General features: G+C 41.8%; 1 protein-coding gene across 5 annotated transcripts in view; it reads left to right on the forward strand.

The window, feature by feature from the left end:
* Positions 1-1,295: 1,295 nt before the first annotated feature.
* N4BP2 (NEDD4 binding protein 2) overlaps positions 1,296-18,740 on the forward strand; it is a 38,214-nt gene continuing 20,769 nt past the window's right edge. For 4 of the 5 annotated variants that reach the window (XM_086612610.1, XM_086612607.1, XM_086612609.1 and 1 more), the window contains exons 1-5: positions 1,296-1,354; positions 8,192-8,306; positions 8,612-8,784; positions 14,438-14,774; positions 16,657-17,890. In XM_086612610.1, coding sequence (XP_086468736.1) covers positions 14,558-14,774; positions 16,657-17,890 — 1,451 coding nt within the window. In that variant the 5' untranslated portion in view covers positions 1,296-1,354; positions 8,192-8,306; positions 8,612-8,784; positions 14,438-14,557. The remainder of the gene's footprint in view (positions 1,355-8,191; positions 8,307-8,611; positions 8,785-14,437; positions 14,775-16,656; positions 17,891-18,740) is intronic. The other variant, XM_086612608.1, reaches the window with a different exon arrangement.

An 18,740-nucleotide genomic window follows, 5' to 3' on the forward strand; every position in this document is an offset into this window, starting at 1 on the left:
TTTAATGCCTGTTTGTTGACTGTGAAATTTCTCAGATCAACAAACTTTTACAAAATTACAGGTAGAACGTCCTCATCTTGAGTGCTGGGTTGGTGGAGGCTTTTTATTTAAGAGCTTGCCTCTTGTTTATAAATTAAAAACTATTGTCCAATTTCCCTTCATAGTGGCTTCACAGTTCTGATTTACGAGCTTCTTATCATCATCTCAACTCTCAAAGCATATCTCTCTTCCCTTTCGTCTTTCCCTGATCTTCCATTGTCCCTCTCCATCAAACGTCCGTTGCTTGTTGCAGGTAGCAAAGCCCTCTCCTAATCAGTTGCTCCTTATTCTCCTGTTGAAGCTCATAACCTCCACTGCAATCACTGATGCCAGATCCCACCAGACTCTCCTCAGCTTCCTTAAAAACTCTTGGATCTCGTCTGCCGCATCAGCTCGCAGACCCACTGCATCATTCCGGACTGTAGGAGCTTTCTCTTCTGCAGCGATCTTAGAAATTGCTTAGCACAACAAGGCACCGGCACCAGAAGTTAGTCTTTCATCCTTTTTGGTACAAATGTGAAATTTGTCACTGCGCGGCTAATTTAATGAGACTCTTTTCGACCTCTGCAATCTCCAATTGTTTGCTGAGGTCACCCACGTCCTGTAGCCAGCAACATGCCCTCTACAGGCAAGGTCTGTCTTTTCACACCGCTTCCCCCATGCCGGCAGAGCATAGTTACCCTTTCCAAAGGTGAACACATGGAACCGTATCGGCAGTCAGTTTTATCAGTAAACACTGGAAAAAGCGCCGAGGGCCGCCTGCCGGGGAGGAGAGCTGCCCTCAGCCGGCACACAGCCGGCCCGGCCCGGCCCAGCCCTTAGCTGTCAGGAAGCGGCACCTCCCTACGCTCCCGAGTTTCTTCTCCCTTCCCTCCTGAAATTGCCCCTTCGCAGCGGGGCAGCTGCCGGCGAGCCCCGGGAGCACGCCAGCCGCAGAGCCGCGCCCGCCACCCAGGGCGCCGGCTGCCGGGAGCGGCCGCTGCCCCCGCCCACCGCGAGCCCGGCCGCCTAGGCGGCCCCTCGGGACACCGCGTCGGGTGCGGCCGAGCGGGGCTCGGTTCCGCGCGGCGCTGCGGGCCCCGGGCGGCCGGGGGAGGGGGGGCGGCGCGGCCGGGCGAGGGGGGGCGGCGCGGCCGGGCGCGGCGCGGAGCCGAGCCTCCTCCCAGGTTGTTCTTCCCCGGCCGGGCGGAGAGCGGCAGTGTCTCCCCGCAGCGCACGTTCCGCCGGAGCCTTCCCGTCTCCCCGGCCGCCGCCGAGCAGCTCCCCCGTCCCTGCGTCCGCCGCCGGCGGAAGCGAGCGAGCCGAGCGGAGGGAGGTAAAGGCCGGCGGGGTCTGGCGCGAAGCGGCGGGACCGGGGAGGAGTCTCGCCCTCCCCCTGCTCCCGATAGGGCGCGGGGTCCGCCCCGCTCGCCACAGCCTCCGCCATCTCGGGAGCGGGGAGGCGGCCGGGCCCCCGCGGCGGCTGCGGGTAGCTTCTGCCCCTCGCCACCGGCTGGCGCGCAGGGACCCACCCTCCGTCACCGCGTCTCCGCATGGCGGCGGGCCGGGTGGCGTTGAAGGGCCCGGCCCCAGGCGTGACCGGAGAGGAGCTGCCTGCGGGTGGGAGGGCAGGCCATGGGGCGGCTGCTGCGCCGCGGGCCCGCCTGCCAGTGCGGGCTCGGCCGTGGGTCACGGGCCCCCGCCAGCAGCTCCCCTGCGCGAGGAGGGGGCCGGGGGAGCGATGCGGCGGGTGGGCGCCTCCGCCGCCGGGCTGAGGCCGCCGCTCGGGCCTGCTCTTTCTGTGCGCGTCGTGGCTGGAGCTGCCGCTGAGTCGCCGCTGTTGCGGTGAACGCTACGGGCGCTCGTCGCCGTGAGGTGCCGGCTGCTCGCCCTGCCCTGCCCCGCCGGTGGCTCTTCCTCGCCCGTCGCCGTGTGACCGCGCTCGGCCGTGGCCGAGGCGCCGGGCCTTCCTCTCAGAAACACCGGCTCCTGCGCCCGGCAGCCTCGGAGAGGGCTGCGGCCTGCCCCGCCCGCGGCTCTGGCCTGTGCGGAGGTACCGGCCGTCGGCCGAAGGATCGGCGGCTGGCAAGTCGATGGAAAGGCTTCCCCCGTTTGTCCCCAGCAAGCGATGTGGAGCGCCTGTGAACTTTGAAAGCGTCTCCCAAAGAGTAGAGCCCAGCCAGATGAATTCACCCCGTGCAAAATGAAATAAAAATATTTTTAGAACTTTAAGGAGTTGTTCAGTCTGGAACCGCTGAAACATGTTTACTGTGTGGTTAAGTTGGGTCCTCCATTGCTTAGCATTCCCGTGTGCTTTGGACAGGTCTGTGGTTCTGCTGATAAGTGCTGTAAGGTTACTGGGGCTTTGGCGGAGCCCGACTTAAAAGGAGAGGGGAAAAATACGGTACTTTTACTTTTTTGACCCTCACTCTAAATGGCGGAGAACAGTTTGACTCCCCTTAAGAGACACTTAAAACGTTTTAATACAGCATCTTGACAAAGTTTAGTATGCATCTCAAGTCTTTCAGTCAGACTTTGCAGTTAGAAGATGAGAATAATTCATATGGAAGTTGAGCGCAAACCTCCAAAAGTATTTTGGATATTTCAGGTAAAGCAAAAGAACAGAGAAGATAATCAGCCTGCTGCTCTTTGTTTCACTGGAATAAAAGCTTTATGGAATGTAGCTTGGAATGTGACTGGAGAGTGAAGGTTAAGATATAAACCTGAAGCAAATTGCAGAAGGGCAGAAAAATTTAAGTGTGGTATATGTTTATAAGCATGAGAGTTTTAGTCCTGATTCATCTGGGTACAGTCATCATGACTGCAGCAGGGCTTGCTTGTGATGTGTTTTTGCAGTACTTTCAAGTTGCAATAGTTTGTGTTGCATGTGAATAGGTTGTACCCGTGTGTGTAGCTTGTGAAGGAAATTTAACAGTATCAAAGCATACCTTATAAATACTTTATTCTTCATAGGTTTTCTCCTGTTGTGTGATGGGTTTTTTTTTGTTTGTTTTAAACTGTGGAATTGCCCTGTGGGGTTTTTGTGGTCTTGTTTGTATATATATATATTTTTTTTTTTTTTTAAGAATTCTACCTCTATTCTATTAACATTAATGCATTCATTTCAGCTGGAGAAGGCACTGATGTAGAGGGAAGGCAGATTCTTAGTGTTACAAATGCGAAAGTGCAATAGTACCTGACAGAAATGTTAGCCTAGGCATGGTGTTAGGGAACATCTATGGTATACTTACAGTTGTTCCACTTTATGGTGTAGGTGGATCCTTGCCTGTGACCCTGTCCATTTCACAAGAGAATTCTGTTGTCTTGAATTAATGTAGAAATATGTTGTAACAGGGACTTCAGAAGGCTGTAGTTCTGAGGTGTTGCATGGTCTCTTGTCTTTGACACCTGCCTGTGTGCTGATCTGTGGCTCTGGTAGAAGTTACTGAATTATTAGTCCTTCAGTTCTAGGAAGTTGTTGCCTTTGTTTTTCCTACAGAGGCTGTGCTACTACTAAATTGTTAGTAGGACATTAATTAGCTGTCAGTTACGCTGTCTCTCAGGATTAAGTAGGGCTGTACGTTGATATTTTCTCCTGAATCCAGCTGTGGTTATGGAAGAAGTTAGGTTTTCCGGCTGTATCTTCTTATAACTCCACTGGAGATTTTTATTCTACTGGTGGCTTGATTTATGTAACTGAGCTGTGTTGCGTCTCAAAAATTGCCTGTGTTAACTCAAACCACCATTTGAAACTATTTAAATTGACCTGGCTGATGTTTTCTACAGTCATATAAGGTGAACTCAGGTGAACTGCTTTTTGAAGGAAAATGACAGGTTTAAGTAATGACAATCATGTAGAGGCCGTAAGCTTTTTCCTGATGTACTGCATCAGGATGAGGTCATCTGTCGTATACATTAAGCTGAAAACAGTTTTTATCTTTTTAATAGTTGTGTATGTGCTATGTTCGGCTGGCTTAGTGGCTTCAGTAATGGAAGTGCGTTTGAACTTACAAAATAGATATAATTGCCCCAATAGGTCTGTGTAATATGATTTCCAGCCTAGGACTTGATATGTGATTTTTTTTTTTTTTTTCCTCAGAAGATACTTGGGATGTCTACATGAATAAGCTATTCTCATTCCTGTCTTGCCTTCTTTATGCGTTTGGTTTCTTGCGTCCTTTAAGTTGTAATTGTATGATGCAGCTTGAATCAGTGTGAACTGGCTAAGTGTATGATGTGTTACTATAGCATGTTCCTGTTTGGGAAATTCGGAGCCATTCTCATGTTGCTGTTGTATGTGGACCCCCAGCAAAGTTCACAAACTGTTTTATGTCTCTGTCCAACCTGACTCCTCATCTTCCTGATGTGGCTGCTGCTGTTGTGAGGTCACTGGTTAATAGATAACACCTTGGTGAAGAATCTGGCTTATGTTCCAGCACACCTTGTGCTCTGACAGTCATGGTCTCTCTTTAGTCTCCTGTTTTTGCAGGTGCTTTTTGCAAACTCGAATGCATCTTTATTTTGTTTCTGTATTTGAGCCCATGCTGAAGTCCCAAAATTTCTTGTGCTTCAGCTTTGTCCCAGCGTGCAACAAATCTTCATTTGGAGTCACAGAACTGGAAACTGTATGGAGGCTGTTAGGAGGGAAGTGGCAGCTAGGGATCACCGGAGTGCAGCGCTGTATGTGTCATGGGCCTGAAGGTCTTAAGGTCTTAAGCAGACCTCCAGGTAGGAAGAGATTCTACTGCAGAAGGTTGGCTAGATAGTGCTGCCTTTGAGTTGTTCTTTGTATCAGACACAAGGGAAAGGTGTGGAGCTGAGAAGCCTTTGTATGTGGAAGCACCAGAATCAAGACCTGGTCACACTGCAGAAGCCCTGTTAGGTGTCTGTCTAGGTCTGAAGATTGATGCTCTGGAGCCTGAGTCTTTGACAGCCACTTGCCGTTGTTCCCAGCCGTGTTAGAGTTGCAACATCGTCTATAAGAAGAAGGTAAACCTGCCTTCATTTTCATCAACAGCTACAGCAAGCCAAGACTTGGGGAAGTAGCATTTGCATTTATTGCCAGTCCTGACTGCTGCCAGTGCAGAAGACTCTAAATAAGTATTCTTTTAGTGTTCCGCTTTTCCTTCCCCCATAATGCTACTTGCATGTGTGTCCCCATAATAATAAGCATCACCTGTGATCTTCATTAATCTCCTTTTTTTTACAGTATCTTCTTATCTTGATGGAAGCGGTCCTCACTCCTGCTGCTGCCCTTTTGCTGGCTTTCTGAGCACTAAATCAAATGCTCATCCTTTGGCCAAGTTTCAGTCACAGAAAAAAAAAAACAACAAAAACCAACCAAACAAAAAAAAATCCTCAAGAAACAGGGAACAGTAATATAGCAGAATACAGCAGTATTACAGTTAACCTCTTTAGCAGAGTCTCGCTCAGCTTTATAATGTTATGTTTCCTTTTTATTATCAGCCTCAAATATTTTGTGCATTAGACTATATCATAGCTTCTTAGTTAGATCTTACCAGAGTTGAAATTTATAAAAGCTTACAAGCTATTTCCTGCAATTCAGGGAGGCACTGAGTCTTGAATTACAAGATCCAGGCGTTACTGTCTGTATGAAGGCTTTTCAGAGACAGGTATGAAAATTCATCTGGAGAGGATGTGGAAGGAAATTCTGTTGTGCTAAGGAACTTTAATTCTGCAGAGACATGTTACTTTTATTCATTACCGTTCAGCCTGACTTTCGGACAGAGTCTCTGGAAACATGATGTGGGCAAGTCGCAGCTGCATCTGGCCTGAGTTCTCTTTTCTCTTTCCAGATAACGCTCGCTCTCGCTCACTGTTTTGTAGTGTGGACCAGGAATACAATCTTAAGCAGTAGTACTGATTACAGGTGTGAAACTGCAGAAGCACCACCATAACCACAAGTGTGATCTCCTTCATTGCAGTCTGTTACATTGCTCTGGGAGCCAGGCATAGGTCACAGCAAAGCAGCTGAGCTATGTGAAGTCTGTACTGGTGACAGCCCAGGTAGCCTGAGAGCTCTTCTTGCCTCCTGGAAGATCTCCCCTCAAAGCTGAGTTTCGCATGGGCATGGATGACCCCGTCAGCATGCTCGAGCAGAGCTGTGAGCTCTATGGGAAATAGCTACTAAAAAATGTAGGAGGGAAGCTATAAAAGGATCTGATATTTCTAAGCTCTCCTAGAACTGGAAAGACGTTTTACAGGTATACTTCCTATTTTGTGAAAAAAAACCCAACACCAAAGCCAAGCAATGACCCTCTCCATCTAAACAAGGAAAAGAACTGCTTGTTGGTTTTTCAAGCTTCTCAGTCTGCAGGTCTGCATGCTGCATAATCCCAAGGCCACTTATTTTTATGCCAAGTCCCAAACTTTGACCAAACTTCAGCACACAGCAAAAGACAGGTGAGGACAAAAGTAGTTCTTACCAAACAGACCTGGCGCTGGCAGGAGCAGCTTCCTGGCCTGATAGAAAGCTGTGTGACATGGAGTGCGACAGCTTCTGTCACCTGTCAAACACCAGCCGACTGCCACTGCAGGTTGACTTCTCATGATGTGGCATGTGGAGAAGAGTCTTTGGGTCCTTTCTTGCAAACAAGGCTCTGCTCTTCCTGGAAGTTGTATTTACCTCCTAAGTATCTGCTTTGGATGAGTTTGTGCTGGTTTTGTACTCTTGAAGTGTGTGTATAGTCGATGGACAAAGTTTTTGTTTCGTACTCGGAGCAGGATTTATTTTTTACAGCTGTCCCAAGAGAATCTGTTTCTGGTCCAGGCTGTACACAAGACTTAAAAAATGACAGTAGTGGAAAAACCCTCTAGCAGAGCAGATTGCGTAAAGCAAGGGTATTGAGACGCATGTGTCAGTGACTTTCACTTTTGACAGAATTTGATGTGGAAAAAGAGGACCTTAGTTTAAACTGTTGGAATAGCCAAAGCCCTTGGAACAGCTGGTAGTGAATAACATTGAGTGGGAGAAGGAAAAGCGCGGAAAAGATGCTTGAAGTGTTTTTAAAAGCACTTTGTCTCTAGCTGGGTATGGATTTTCACATTAAATAACAAAGTGTTTAGGTATGACTGCTGGCAGAAATGGAAGAATGGAAAACTCCCAAACTATCTCCTTTGCTACTCTTAACGCTTATTGAGAAAAATCTGCTGGAAGGCATTTCCTTTTTTCTTCGCTTTTTTACCTTCTGGTTTGTAGAGAGGGGACTCAAACGTTGTCCAAAAAGAAAAGCTTCTTGTTTTATAAATAAAACTCGAGAGTACAATGATTAGGTCTCAGTTTGATTTCATTAGCTGCTTTTTTCTCTTGAGCTTGTATTTAAATACTTAATTATTTTGGTCCATTTATGAGATTTCAAAGTGCAAGTGAACACGTGTGGACATAACCTTTGTATTTTAATGAGTATGTTAGTAGGGCCTGTTTGAGAAAGCAGAAATCCGAGTAGTGGATGGAAACCATGTAGCATTACACTGCTATCAGGTACACTTCAGCCTTTTCCTTCTGTTGTAGGCTGAATTTATATTCAGGGGTGAAATGTTCTGTAAAATTGCTGAATGGCTTTTCAGCCCTTCCTGGTGTGATTTTGTGAAGCTGCATGTTTGCGAGTGGGGTGAGTAGCATTCTTGGCCTGCAACTTGTCCTTTACTTCATAAATTTGGATTCTTGTCATCTGGTTCTTGCTTGTGTGACGTGCCCTGTGTGTTTTGATGGCACTTCTTAATGCTTTGGAGCAGTGGAATGAGGTTAGACGCAAAATGACAGATGGGTTTCTCCATCTCTTGTGAAGACTGCTGTAACGTAATTGAGCCATCAACTTGCCATGAAATATTCTTGGGACAGAATGTTTGTTCCAAATTCCTTACGTGATTTAGGTGTGTATGCTCATAGGTTGTGGGATTTTTGGTGCCTTTTTTTTTTTAAAGTTTATTTTAATTTGATTGAAAGCACAAGACTGTTGTCAGCAAAGTGAGCTCCAGGCTAATATGTACACTGGAATTAAGTCAGGCTTTAGGTAGACCTAGCATCTTTGGTGCGTACACAGTGGATTAGGAGTTTGCAGCCACTTCCATGGATAGAAGTGCAGCTTTTTGGCATTGGTAGGGCATTGCAAATGAATGGTGTATGTAACGTATTCTGATTTTGATGTACCAGGTTTTCTTTGCCTAATTCCCTACATGATGGAACGAATCTTTTCTTGACCAGTGCGGATGTGTAGACCCTTTCAAGATGGTTAAGAACTGTGGTGAAGAACCAAGTGGAATGACAAGTGAGGAAACTTACTTTTTTTCCTAATTAATTCTGCTGCTATTATGTTATTTCTTTACCTGATATAAGTCAGCTTTTTTAGATGAGAAGTCAATAGCTGAAATCAAGTAGGTATTCTTATCCGTAGGAAAACTTACATTTGAGCTCAACTTGGCATGTTGGGTACCTTGTCAGTCAAATGTTAGCTGTGCTTAATCTGCTAAAACCAATTATGTATATTGCTCAGTGTTAAAACTTTGCTTAAGGTTGTATGGTCTGTGAGCAAAATATCAGTTTTAATTTGTGTTCTGATCATTCCTTTGTCAGGAGGGAGCATCCACTTCTGCTGACATCTAGTTTGTGTGTTTGAAAGTATGGTTTCCTGACAGAAGAGTGCATTATATTTTTTAACAGCAGATCTTTATTAAATGTGCCATCAGTGGTGGTTTTGGAAAGATGAGAAGGGACCCACTGCAGGGCAACTCAGTGAAGCTGAAAATGTAAGTTCTATGCCATTACTATTGCATTTGAATTTCAAACATAGATTTTGTTTTTTCAGTCTCCAGCATGTCAGTATATATATATGTGTGTGTGTGTGTTTTTTAAAAGCCAGAAGATTCAGATGAACATTACGTGATAAATATTTTATGTAGTTTGAAATTTAAAAAATGATTTAAAAACCCCCAAAACCAAAAGCAAACCAAAACAAATTCCTTTATATGTATGGAGTTAACTTCCTTAAACTGATCAGAGAAATTTAAAAATACATGCAAATCAGGCAGTTTTGGTCATATTGGTTGAATGTTATATTTTGTCAAGACTGGAGACTTCCTTTATCCTTAAAAAAGGAAGAGAAGTAGTATTGATAACTTATTTGTCATTTGAACTTGATCACAGTTAAACCAGAAATGTCCCATGCTGCTGAATACTTTTAGTAAACCTTGAATAATGATTAGAATATTTTTCTAGTCTGTTTGCTTAAAAAGAAGTTCTCATAATGACTTTGAAAAATTATGTTTACTGCTGATTGTTTTCCCATGCAGTATCTCTGATTTAAATAGCTTTGTGAATACTTTCAGTATCAACTAACTCACTTAAAAATAGTTTAGTATATTCTTTCTTTATTCTGTGTGTTCTGTCTCTTCTTGACTGCCTGTGGTAGGGAGGTTGGAACTAGGTCAGCTTTAAGGTCCCTTCCAACCCAAACCATTCTATGATTCTGTGATGCTATGAATACTACCTGTTTCCTTCTCTTCCTATATTTGAGATTATATGTGTAATAGGACTTGCAGTCAGTCCACTCTACTCAAGAAGTTTGACACATCTTGAAAATGCAAGCTATCATGTCTGGTTTCTAAGAAGACAGCCCAGTGTAAAAGACATATGAGATGTGTTAGACCTTCATAAGATCTTTATTCAGCAATTGCATGTACATTTTCATATTACACTGAAAATGAAACAATAATGCGCATTTCAAGCATGAGACGTATATTGTTTTTCCATAAATTTTAGAACATTCAGATGGTGCCTAATATTGTTTTATAGTAGCTTTTTTTCTGATTTTGTGAAAATACAGTTTTTCAATACTATATAGCAGTTCTTAGAAAGCAGAGGGGAATTTCTAACCTTTGCTATGGAAGACAAAAGATGTTTAGCTGGACAAATGTAATGTAGCTTCAGTGTAAACATGATTCGTACCTTTTAGCTTTATTTTAGAAAATGCATTTGTAGCCTGATTTTTTAAATTTCTTCAGAGTTCTAGGAGAATTCTTCACAGCAAGTTTGCTGATATAACAGTACTGGTTAGCATTGTGATGGCTTGTGTATGACAAGTCTATGTTAGCAACTATGTCCTAACATAAATGAAATCTTAGATCTTGTAGAAATAACAGGTTTGGTTTCAGAGGGTTTTGGGATTTTTTTTCCCTTTAGGTTTTTGTTTGGATGGTTTAAATGTTTTGAATTCTTTAGATTATGTGTCATAAGAAAGAGTACAGTTTGAATTTTTCTAAGGACAACTTACAATTAAGTTTAAGTTAAGTTACAGTTTGCTTTATCTATATTGGAGCCTGGAGATGTTTTGTTTTTACATTTTTTTTTCCCCTTAATATATGGAGTCTGACCAGGATGACTATTATACTCCTGCTATTTTGGATTAATTTCTGCTGTGGACAATTGTATTAATGAAAATAAAATGGAACCTTTTGGAACGTGTCTGCAAGGGAACTTTGGACTTTGCACTAAGTACGGTGATTTAAATTCACTCTGTGCTTTATGGAAGAATTTTCTTACATATTTTCCTAAGGCTATAATGCTTCATCAATTATTTTATCCATTTAGATGTGAGAGTGCAAAAATAGGAGAGGGAGAGGGGAAATAAAACTTGCATATTTTTCCTCTTCTGTATAACTGACAGACACTTCATATTTATTGGAGACATTGGTTATCTTTCTTTCTGCTAGGGAATTATAAACACATTCTAAGAACTAGTTTATGAAACGATTGGTTTTCCTTTCACTGGAAAGGAAAGTTGAATGTTGTTAGTAAGATGCCAGGATTGAGGCTTGAGATCTTGGTCCATCCTCTTGCTGTGCCAGGTTGTCCGCTTCTCTGCACTTGATTTTTCTGTCTGTCTAGCAGAAAAGAAAAATGTTTTGTGTTAGGTTTACTGCGTCAGTGCCTGCCTGTGTCTGTAGTGACTGTCTTGCCTAAAATGGATGCTGATCTCTGGCTATGTGTGTCTGCACCTACAGAATGTCTGTGATGCATCCATCCAGCTCCTTAGGGGTAGCAGTACTGGAGCAGGCAACACCTGAGGCTCATAATCTACCATTAGAAATAAATTCAGGCCGTCTAGAAAGATGATAATGTTAAAGTGCCCTGACCTGACAAGTCTGCTTCTTCTCTTCTAGGTTGGTAGGGTTTGAAAGTTATCTTGTTTTGTAGAGAGTGCAGTATCTTAATCTCTCTTTTATTTGTAAGATTGCTTAATTTGGAAGATAATTTTCATGTGGGCAGATTTTTGTGCCTGTGCTTGTTTGTGGTAGTTGAGTTACATTGGGAGGAGATCCTTAATGTTGGGAGATGTGTATTTCTGAAGAAGTATGAGTGAAGAGGTGCTCGTGGATTTTGTTTTGCTTTGTTTTTAAAGATGAAGTTAAGACTGCCACAGGAGTATTGTTTTTCATCAGTGCTGAAATGAAACAGCTGTTTGCTCTAATTGGATGTGTGTCGAATGGTGGTACCCAGAACTGACTAGCAAACCTCCGAGTATATTGCAGACTCTGGCTAATTGTCTAGAATTCCCTTTCAGTGTGTTCAGCACAACCCTGCTCTTATAAATCATTATGTTATTACAACTCCATTTTCGTCTTGCGGGGAGAAAGTCCCCCTCATCCACAGCAAAATATAGACTGATTCATATTATGTTATCCAGAACCAATGCTGTGGCTGACCTGCAGGTCTGGCTATTGGGTTTTTCAAAATTATGTCCTTTTTCATAGTAAACTAATTTTCAAAAAAAATATACTTGAGTATCTGAAAAGGCAAGTCCCTAAATCGAATGCTCTGAGTTCAGGGTATGCTCTTAAAAGCAAGTGAAAATTATTCCTTTCAACTGAGCATGTTAATGTTATCTCCTGTGTAATACAGTACAGTGTGCTTTGTATGTGTGCAGGCATCTATTTTTATATACTTTTATTGTGCTTAGTGATATCAACAGGAGATACCGCACAGGAATCTGTCCAGGAATTTCATTGAGAATTCTGTGGTAAACAAAGGAGATTCTTTCAAAATAACTGTCTGTGATACTGGCCATGGTAAATACCTTATTTAAATTAAATCCTTGGCAAGGCTGATCTATCTTTTTCATAGATTTAACAATTTCTACAATTTTACAAAGACTTTAGGTGGAGAGATGGGACAAAATGTGGATCTGTGCATTGCCTTAGGATACATGGATGTAGTGAGAGTCACCAAGGTTTTGACCTGTGTGTAAGTTCTGAGGTGACCAGCTGTCTTTTTTCCTTCTGCCTTTTTTTTTTTTTCCTTTCTGTGATTAATTGCGAAAAACAGTTTAGGCCTCAATAATCCTGAAGCAATGCACTGTAAATTCACTGATGGAGATTTGTGCAGACTGAAGGGTGTGGCTTTGTTAGGTCATTAGTGTAAGGCATCCTAATATATAGAGGGATGCACAGCCTAATGCAGGAAATATATTGGGAAGGGAATATCCTGTAGTGAAATAAGGCAATTGATTGTTAAAAGTCCTACCTACAGAGCGTGTTTTTCAGCAGCAAGTCTTTAAAGGATGGATCATTATGAGAGACTTGGATTGACAACACTCAGGAGTATTCTGCTTAAAGTCTCATGGTGCTCAGTAACACCAAGGTGCATAAATACCTTTCTGCCTTGCATTTTTTAGCACTCACATTTTTTAGCACTGATACATTGTGTGAGGTTAGTTCTCAACCTGTTCTGCTGGCTAGAGGATGAATCAATTAGAAATACAGGCTTGAAAAACATGACTTGCTATAACTTTTTTTTTTAATTGTTTTGCTTGAATACTTTTTTGTGACAGTGAAGAATGGTGTAGGGATGGCTAATCAGAGATGTGAACCAAAAAAAGTGTATTGTAAAAAACAGCTGCAGTTGTCCCAGCTCAGTCTGGCTAACTAGCATCTTCCACTGTCATGTCTCCTTAATTTTTGGAAGTTCACGTCTTCCTTTTCTTATGTATTGTTTTCCTTGTCCTGCATTTCAGACTTCCTTGACCTCTTTGTTTCAGACACCCATCTCATTTATCTGTCTGAGGCCCGTATACATTTGGTAGGAACTCCTGGGATCCTGGAGTTGTCTGTTTTTCTTACATAAATTTCTATGACTTGGAGACGTAACATTCCACCCTCTTCTAAATCATGCTTCTCTTGTTTGCTGAAGAGATTGCTAGAGGATAATGGAGAAGTGCTGTCCAATTCTGGCACTGATCTGGCATCGTTTGTGTGCCAGTGATCCAGGGAGGGAAGGACTAAGTGAACTTGGAAGTGCTGCCATTGATTTATCTGGATGTATTGAATCAGTTGTCACTGGCAAAGTAATCTTTTTATAGAAGCAGGCCTACTCAGTAACTGCAATGGCTAGTGACTCTCTGCTGTAATTAATTTAAGATTCGGAGCCTTACCAAGGTTTGCTAGTCTTCTGAATAATTATATGTAAAAATTAGAGTAGTTTATTATGAGCATCAGTAGAACACAACAGAGCTTTGATGTTATTTGATATAAAGAAAAAAGTGAGACTATGCCATACTATGTGCTTGTACTTCAATTAATGATCACTTTCCTTTTCTAGACAAGATTAATGCAGTAATTGCAGTTATTATAGATGCCATAATGCTTTAACTAAACATATTCAAAGACTTTATGGCAGAAGTGAGGGAGAGTAGGGGTGGACAGAAGCCTCTTCTTGTTTTATGTGAAATTTTTTTAGTAATTAAAAAAAATCCGCTCAGTCTGAGGTTGGAAGGCACTCCTGGATGTCATCTGGTTCAACCCACCTTCTCCAGCAGGCTCACCTGAAGCAGGTTGCTCAGGACCATGTTTGGTCAGGTTTTGAGAATCTGCATGGTTGGAAACTCCACAACCTCTCTGGGCAGCCTGTGCCACTGTTTGAACATTGAAGAACCCCGACTGTTTACTCTTAAAAAATCAGGGGAAGGGGGAAAAAGAAGTCTTGAAGGACTTCTGGAAGATTTGGAGGTGTCTGTTATGTTTTCCAGTAGTTTTGTAAGAGGAGCACAGTTTCTGAATTTTAACAGAATGTAAGTGTTCCATAATGTTAACTGGTCATCAGTAGGTGTTAGCAGAGGATTATTTGTGAACTGACTGCCTTGCATTGCTTCCTTTACTTTTCTGGATTTTTCTTTTGTACTTCATTTTGTGTTCTGTCTTCCAGATGCAGATTCAGTATCTAGTTAGATGGAAAACAAGGCTGCTGTTGAGCTGTCAGCCATTTGAAAAAAAGAAAGGCAGCAGCCTTCTAGAAAATAGTTTTCTGGATGCTTATGTTGTTTGTTTTTTTTTTTATCTTTTAGCTATCTAAATAGACATGGAAATGTGACTGTATTTTATTAAAATTTCTCTGTTTTCTTTTTTCTAGGTCTGCTATTTCTGTTATGCATATCCCAGTTAAGAGGTTTTTTGTGATTTTGGAGCTTGGTGCTGTCACCCTTATGTGAGCAAACTAAAACGAAGAGCAAGCTGATTTTTAGAAAACAAAATGCCGCGGAGGAGGAAAACTGGTGGGAGTCCTTCTCCGAAGAATGGCAATTCTGACAGAATTGCTGCTGCTGTATACCAAGGGGACCTAAGCCACTCAGTGTCACCAGCAGTGCATAGTGTCAATAAGGAAGAGCTCTTCAACAGCATGTCAGAGATGTTTTCTGACCTAGATCCTAGTGTGGTTTATATGGTTCTGTCTGAATGCGATTTTAAAGGTAAATAACGTGCAGTTGGCGTTATGGTTTTGTTCCATATGCAGACAGCTCTTTACTAGGGTGACTCCAGAAAAATTGATGTGGGTGTTGCAAGCATATTTGTGAGTTTAGCTTTCAATGAGTAGGTGAATCATAATATTTTGAAATTTTATAGCACTTTCTGTGCAAGATTTTCTAAGTTTGACAATGTTTCTGTGAGGCTGGTAATTTGCAGTAGCAGTGTGCTCCATAAATGGAGGTACAGTTTAAGTGGCTCGTTCTGTGACACAGAGCAGGCGATGGTAGAGTTGTGAGGAGAATCTGTTTTTTCTAATTAGTTTCTGTGTCATATCTGCTAGATGCATAAACAGTTTCTGCAGGAGGGGTATTTTATGTTCTAGATCACAATTTTTTAAGACGACGGTACACCATATGTGGTCCTGGCAGCATCTGCTTTTCCCTAAATGCTTGAATTGAGCTTTTGTTTTACTTTCCATTTTGCACTGTCATCTTGTCATCTCCACTGAGAATTAGCTTTTGCAGGATAAATTCTGTTTGTCATGTTGAATTCTCTGCAGCCTCGCTTGGACTGTGTTTCTTCCCCTGTATTCTGCCAAGCTACATACCCACCTCTCCTGGCAGACTGTTTTCATCTCTGTGCCCAGTCCTTCCCATGCTTTTGTGATTTTGAAATTCTTCTATATACAAATTCATTTGCTTATAATGAAAGTAATGGATGAGATGCTGGATAGTAACATCTGAGGAGTTATATGGCAGGAGAATAAGTCATATACGGAGCATTTTAATCAGTCTGTATTCATATGATCAGATGTGATTAGCTGAGATTTTTTTAAGAATATTTGCAAAGGCGGCAGAGTTTGGCATTTTTTTATGTGTATGAAAGCTAGGTAGCCATTAAAAGGACCGCTTCTATTGCCGTTTTTACCTTACCTAAGTTGTATGGAGTTTATAACTTAATAGCTCTCTCACGTTTGTTGCTATGATTGTTGTTCCTTTTAAAATTGAAATTGATGGACTTACTGATTCATGCTTTGAACTCTTAATAAGATTTACCTTTATCAAAATAACAGATTTGTCTAGAAGCTTATGGAGAATTCAGTAAACATACTGAGTTCATTATTGTATTGTACTATTAACAATAGCTTAAAAATGGAAAGATTAGCATCTTTTCATATGAGTAATAATAAGTTGGTCTCATATGGTAGAGAAGATGGAAGGACAAGGAAGATTTTATTTAATGTGTACAGAAAGAGTTTAATGGACTTAGATTTTTTTTTTTTACAAATCTTACACTGTCTTTCAGGAAAACAGAAGCTTAGCTTTAGGGCTCAGATGATATTTGTGCCAGGTTTTCATTTTGTTCATGTTGATCGTAAGCAATCTATTCTCCATTTAGTGGCTTTACAGTTAATGTAGATAATGGATTTTTCAGGCTATATTAAATATGACATTTTCAATTGGGCCTAGCCATAATGAACATATTTTGCATAGCTTTATCTCTTTAGTCCTCAGTAGTGTTTTTCAATTAATTTTACACTATTTTGCCTGTATGAGATAGGTTAGAATTAAGTACGCATTTAAACGCCCAGTTCTGATATTTTTTCCAGTTAAGCTTAATAATTTTTCAACACTATTTTCTTAGTAATTCTTATGCTTATTAGGTTATTATTTTGCCATATGTCTGTATTCAGTTCTGCCTTTACCTTTAGCAAGAAACAGATCAAGGGAGTTGCAGAAAGTGTGTTAAAAGATGGATTGATGAACTGTCTTTTGGTTGTCCCTTTAGTTGAGATAAATACTCCTTCAAGTAAAAAAATTGCATTCACATCAGCTTGTGTTTGTTCAGTTGACCATGCTTTTTTCTCTTTACCTTACGTAACAGTAGAAAACGCTATGGATTATCTGCTAGAGCTGTCCACCCACGCCAAAGGAGCAGCATCTTTAAAAACCTTGGGTTTTGATTCAGTACCATCATCACTGGCTCTTGTTAATCGGCAAAGATCTGTTGCAAATGAAAGAATGGGGGAAAGTACTGCAGAACAAAGTAATTCTGAAGAAGAAAAAGAAAAGGTCTTATCACCTGATGTGCAGCTGACTGAAGAACTGGATTCCTTGATAGAAAATGCCTTTCAGAGATACAGCTTGAGTGATGAATTACCTAATTCTGCAAATGACCAAATAGTACATAAGCACTCTGTGGAACACGATGGCTTCAATGAATTTCCTGAGTGGGAAAAATCTGATTCAGGTTGCAATGCACTACTTTTTCCACAGCAAACAGGGACAAATAATGAGGTTTTAGAAAATTGCTGCTGTTCTCAGCTGCCAGTGAGTCAGCTGAGCGTCCAGACAAGCTCACCAGCTGCATCAGACACTTTTGCACAGATACTGGAAGATTCTGATTTGTCACAAGTACATGTTCAACATGATGTAGCTTCAGAAGTATACAAACAATTGAATGGAGAAATATCATGTGGAAATTCTGATCAGACACAAGATACTGTTTTGATTCAAGAAGGTGTGACTGCTGCTTCTGGTGAGTCCTCCCAAAGACCTCTGGAGCTTGGAGTAGCTGTCACCGGAAATCTTAATTCAGGGTGCCTGGAGGAGCAGCACGAAGAGGTAGTGACTGCCTTTAACAGCCACCAGAGCACTTCTCTTCCAGAGACATATGTCTTGCTTGAAACATCCAGTTTCAAAACACCAAAACCTGCAGATTTTCAGCAATCTCAACAGGGTTGTAACGTAAATTTTTCTACACTATCATATCAACCTCAACAATACTGGAATCTCATGGCTCCTGTGTTTTATCCATCCAGTAGAAGTCACAGCTTTGTAACTCCTGTGGCTGTCCGTCCAGGGCAATGGAGACCTGTTTCAGACTATAGGTCTTTGGAAAAAGAACTTTTTTTTACCTCTCCAGTGGTTTCAAATGCCTGGGATAGCAACCCTTCTCTGAAGGTATGGGGAAATCAAGATAGGAACTCAAAATTGAACCTCTCGCAAGCACAGCAGCCACCTGTTTGTCACATGATGAGAAAAAAGATGCACCTTATAGGTCAAGTACTTGTTCTTCTCAGAGGTGTTCCAGGATCAGGAAAATCATATTTGGCAAGGTAGAACATCTATATTGTGAGCTTCTAAAAGAAACTGCTTAATTTTGTACAGGATTTAGTGCAGGCAGAGACAATTTTCTGACATTTATAAATAGTTATGCTTATACCCTAATTACCAGCTACATGGAACATGCAGCATGAGGAGGAATAATTGCAGAGAGCTGAGTTGCTTGCAGCTCCTGACCTCTAGTAGAAATTGAAATAGGTGGGGTTAGCTTTAACTTCTGTCACTGGCCAAAGGAGTTTATGTGAGAGGATCATTGCAGTAACATTATGTCTGCTGTGTTCTTCCAGTCCCTGTTTGTATTGGGTGTTTTCTTCCAATAACATGGATGGAAATATGCCAACTCTTTATATAAAGACAGAAATTCCCCTTCCATTGTTGGAATTATTTTGTGTAAGTAGTGTGTGTGGAGCTTCTTGGGTTGAATTCTTGATTCCTTTTCTAACTCTCCAAAAGACTAGATTTGTCTTAGGCTCCTTTGGCTGGCACCTGAAATACTTGGTGCAATTAAGACTGTATGTGTATTTGTCAGTGTGAAAGTATGTCACTAGATGTAGATGGAAAAATACCTCCCGTGTTGTTTTGAAATGAGATTTGTAGAGAATCTCTGTCAGCTCTTTCCCCTAGATATCCTCAGCCTTTGGAAAAGAAGGGCAATTATTATAGATTGTCTTTGCCTGGAGAGTGATTTTTTTTTTTTTTTTCCCCTCTTACCTAAATTTGCTGCTTCCATTCCAAATAATCTTGGTTGGTTTTGTGCAAGAGACTAAATACTTATGTATAGTAGCAGATACCAGGGCTGGGGAGGAGAAATGAGAAAAGCTATTTACTTCTTGTTCTTTCACA

The sequence above is a fragment of the Tauraco erythrolophus genome, chromosome 5 (assembly GCF_009769465.1).
Source record: "Tauraco erythrolophus isolate bTauEry1 chromosome 5, bTauEry1.pri, whole genome shotgun sequence".
NCBI classification, from domain to species: Eukaryota; Metazoa; Chordata; class Aves; order Musophagiformes; family Musophagidae; genus Tauraco; species Tauraco erythrolophus.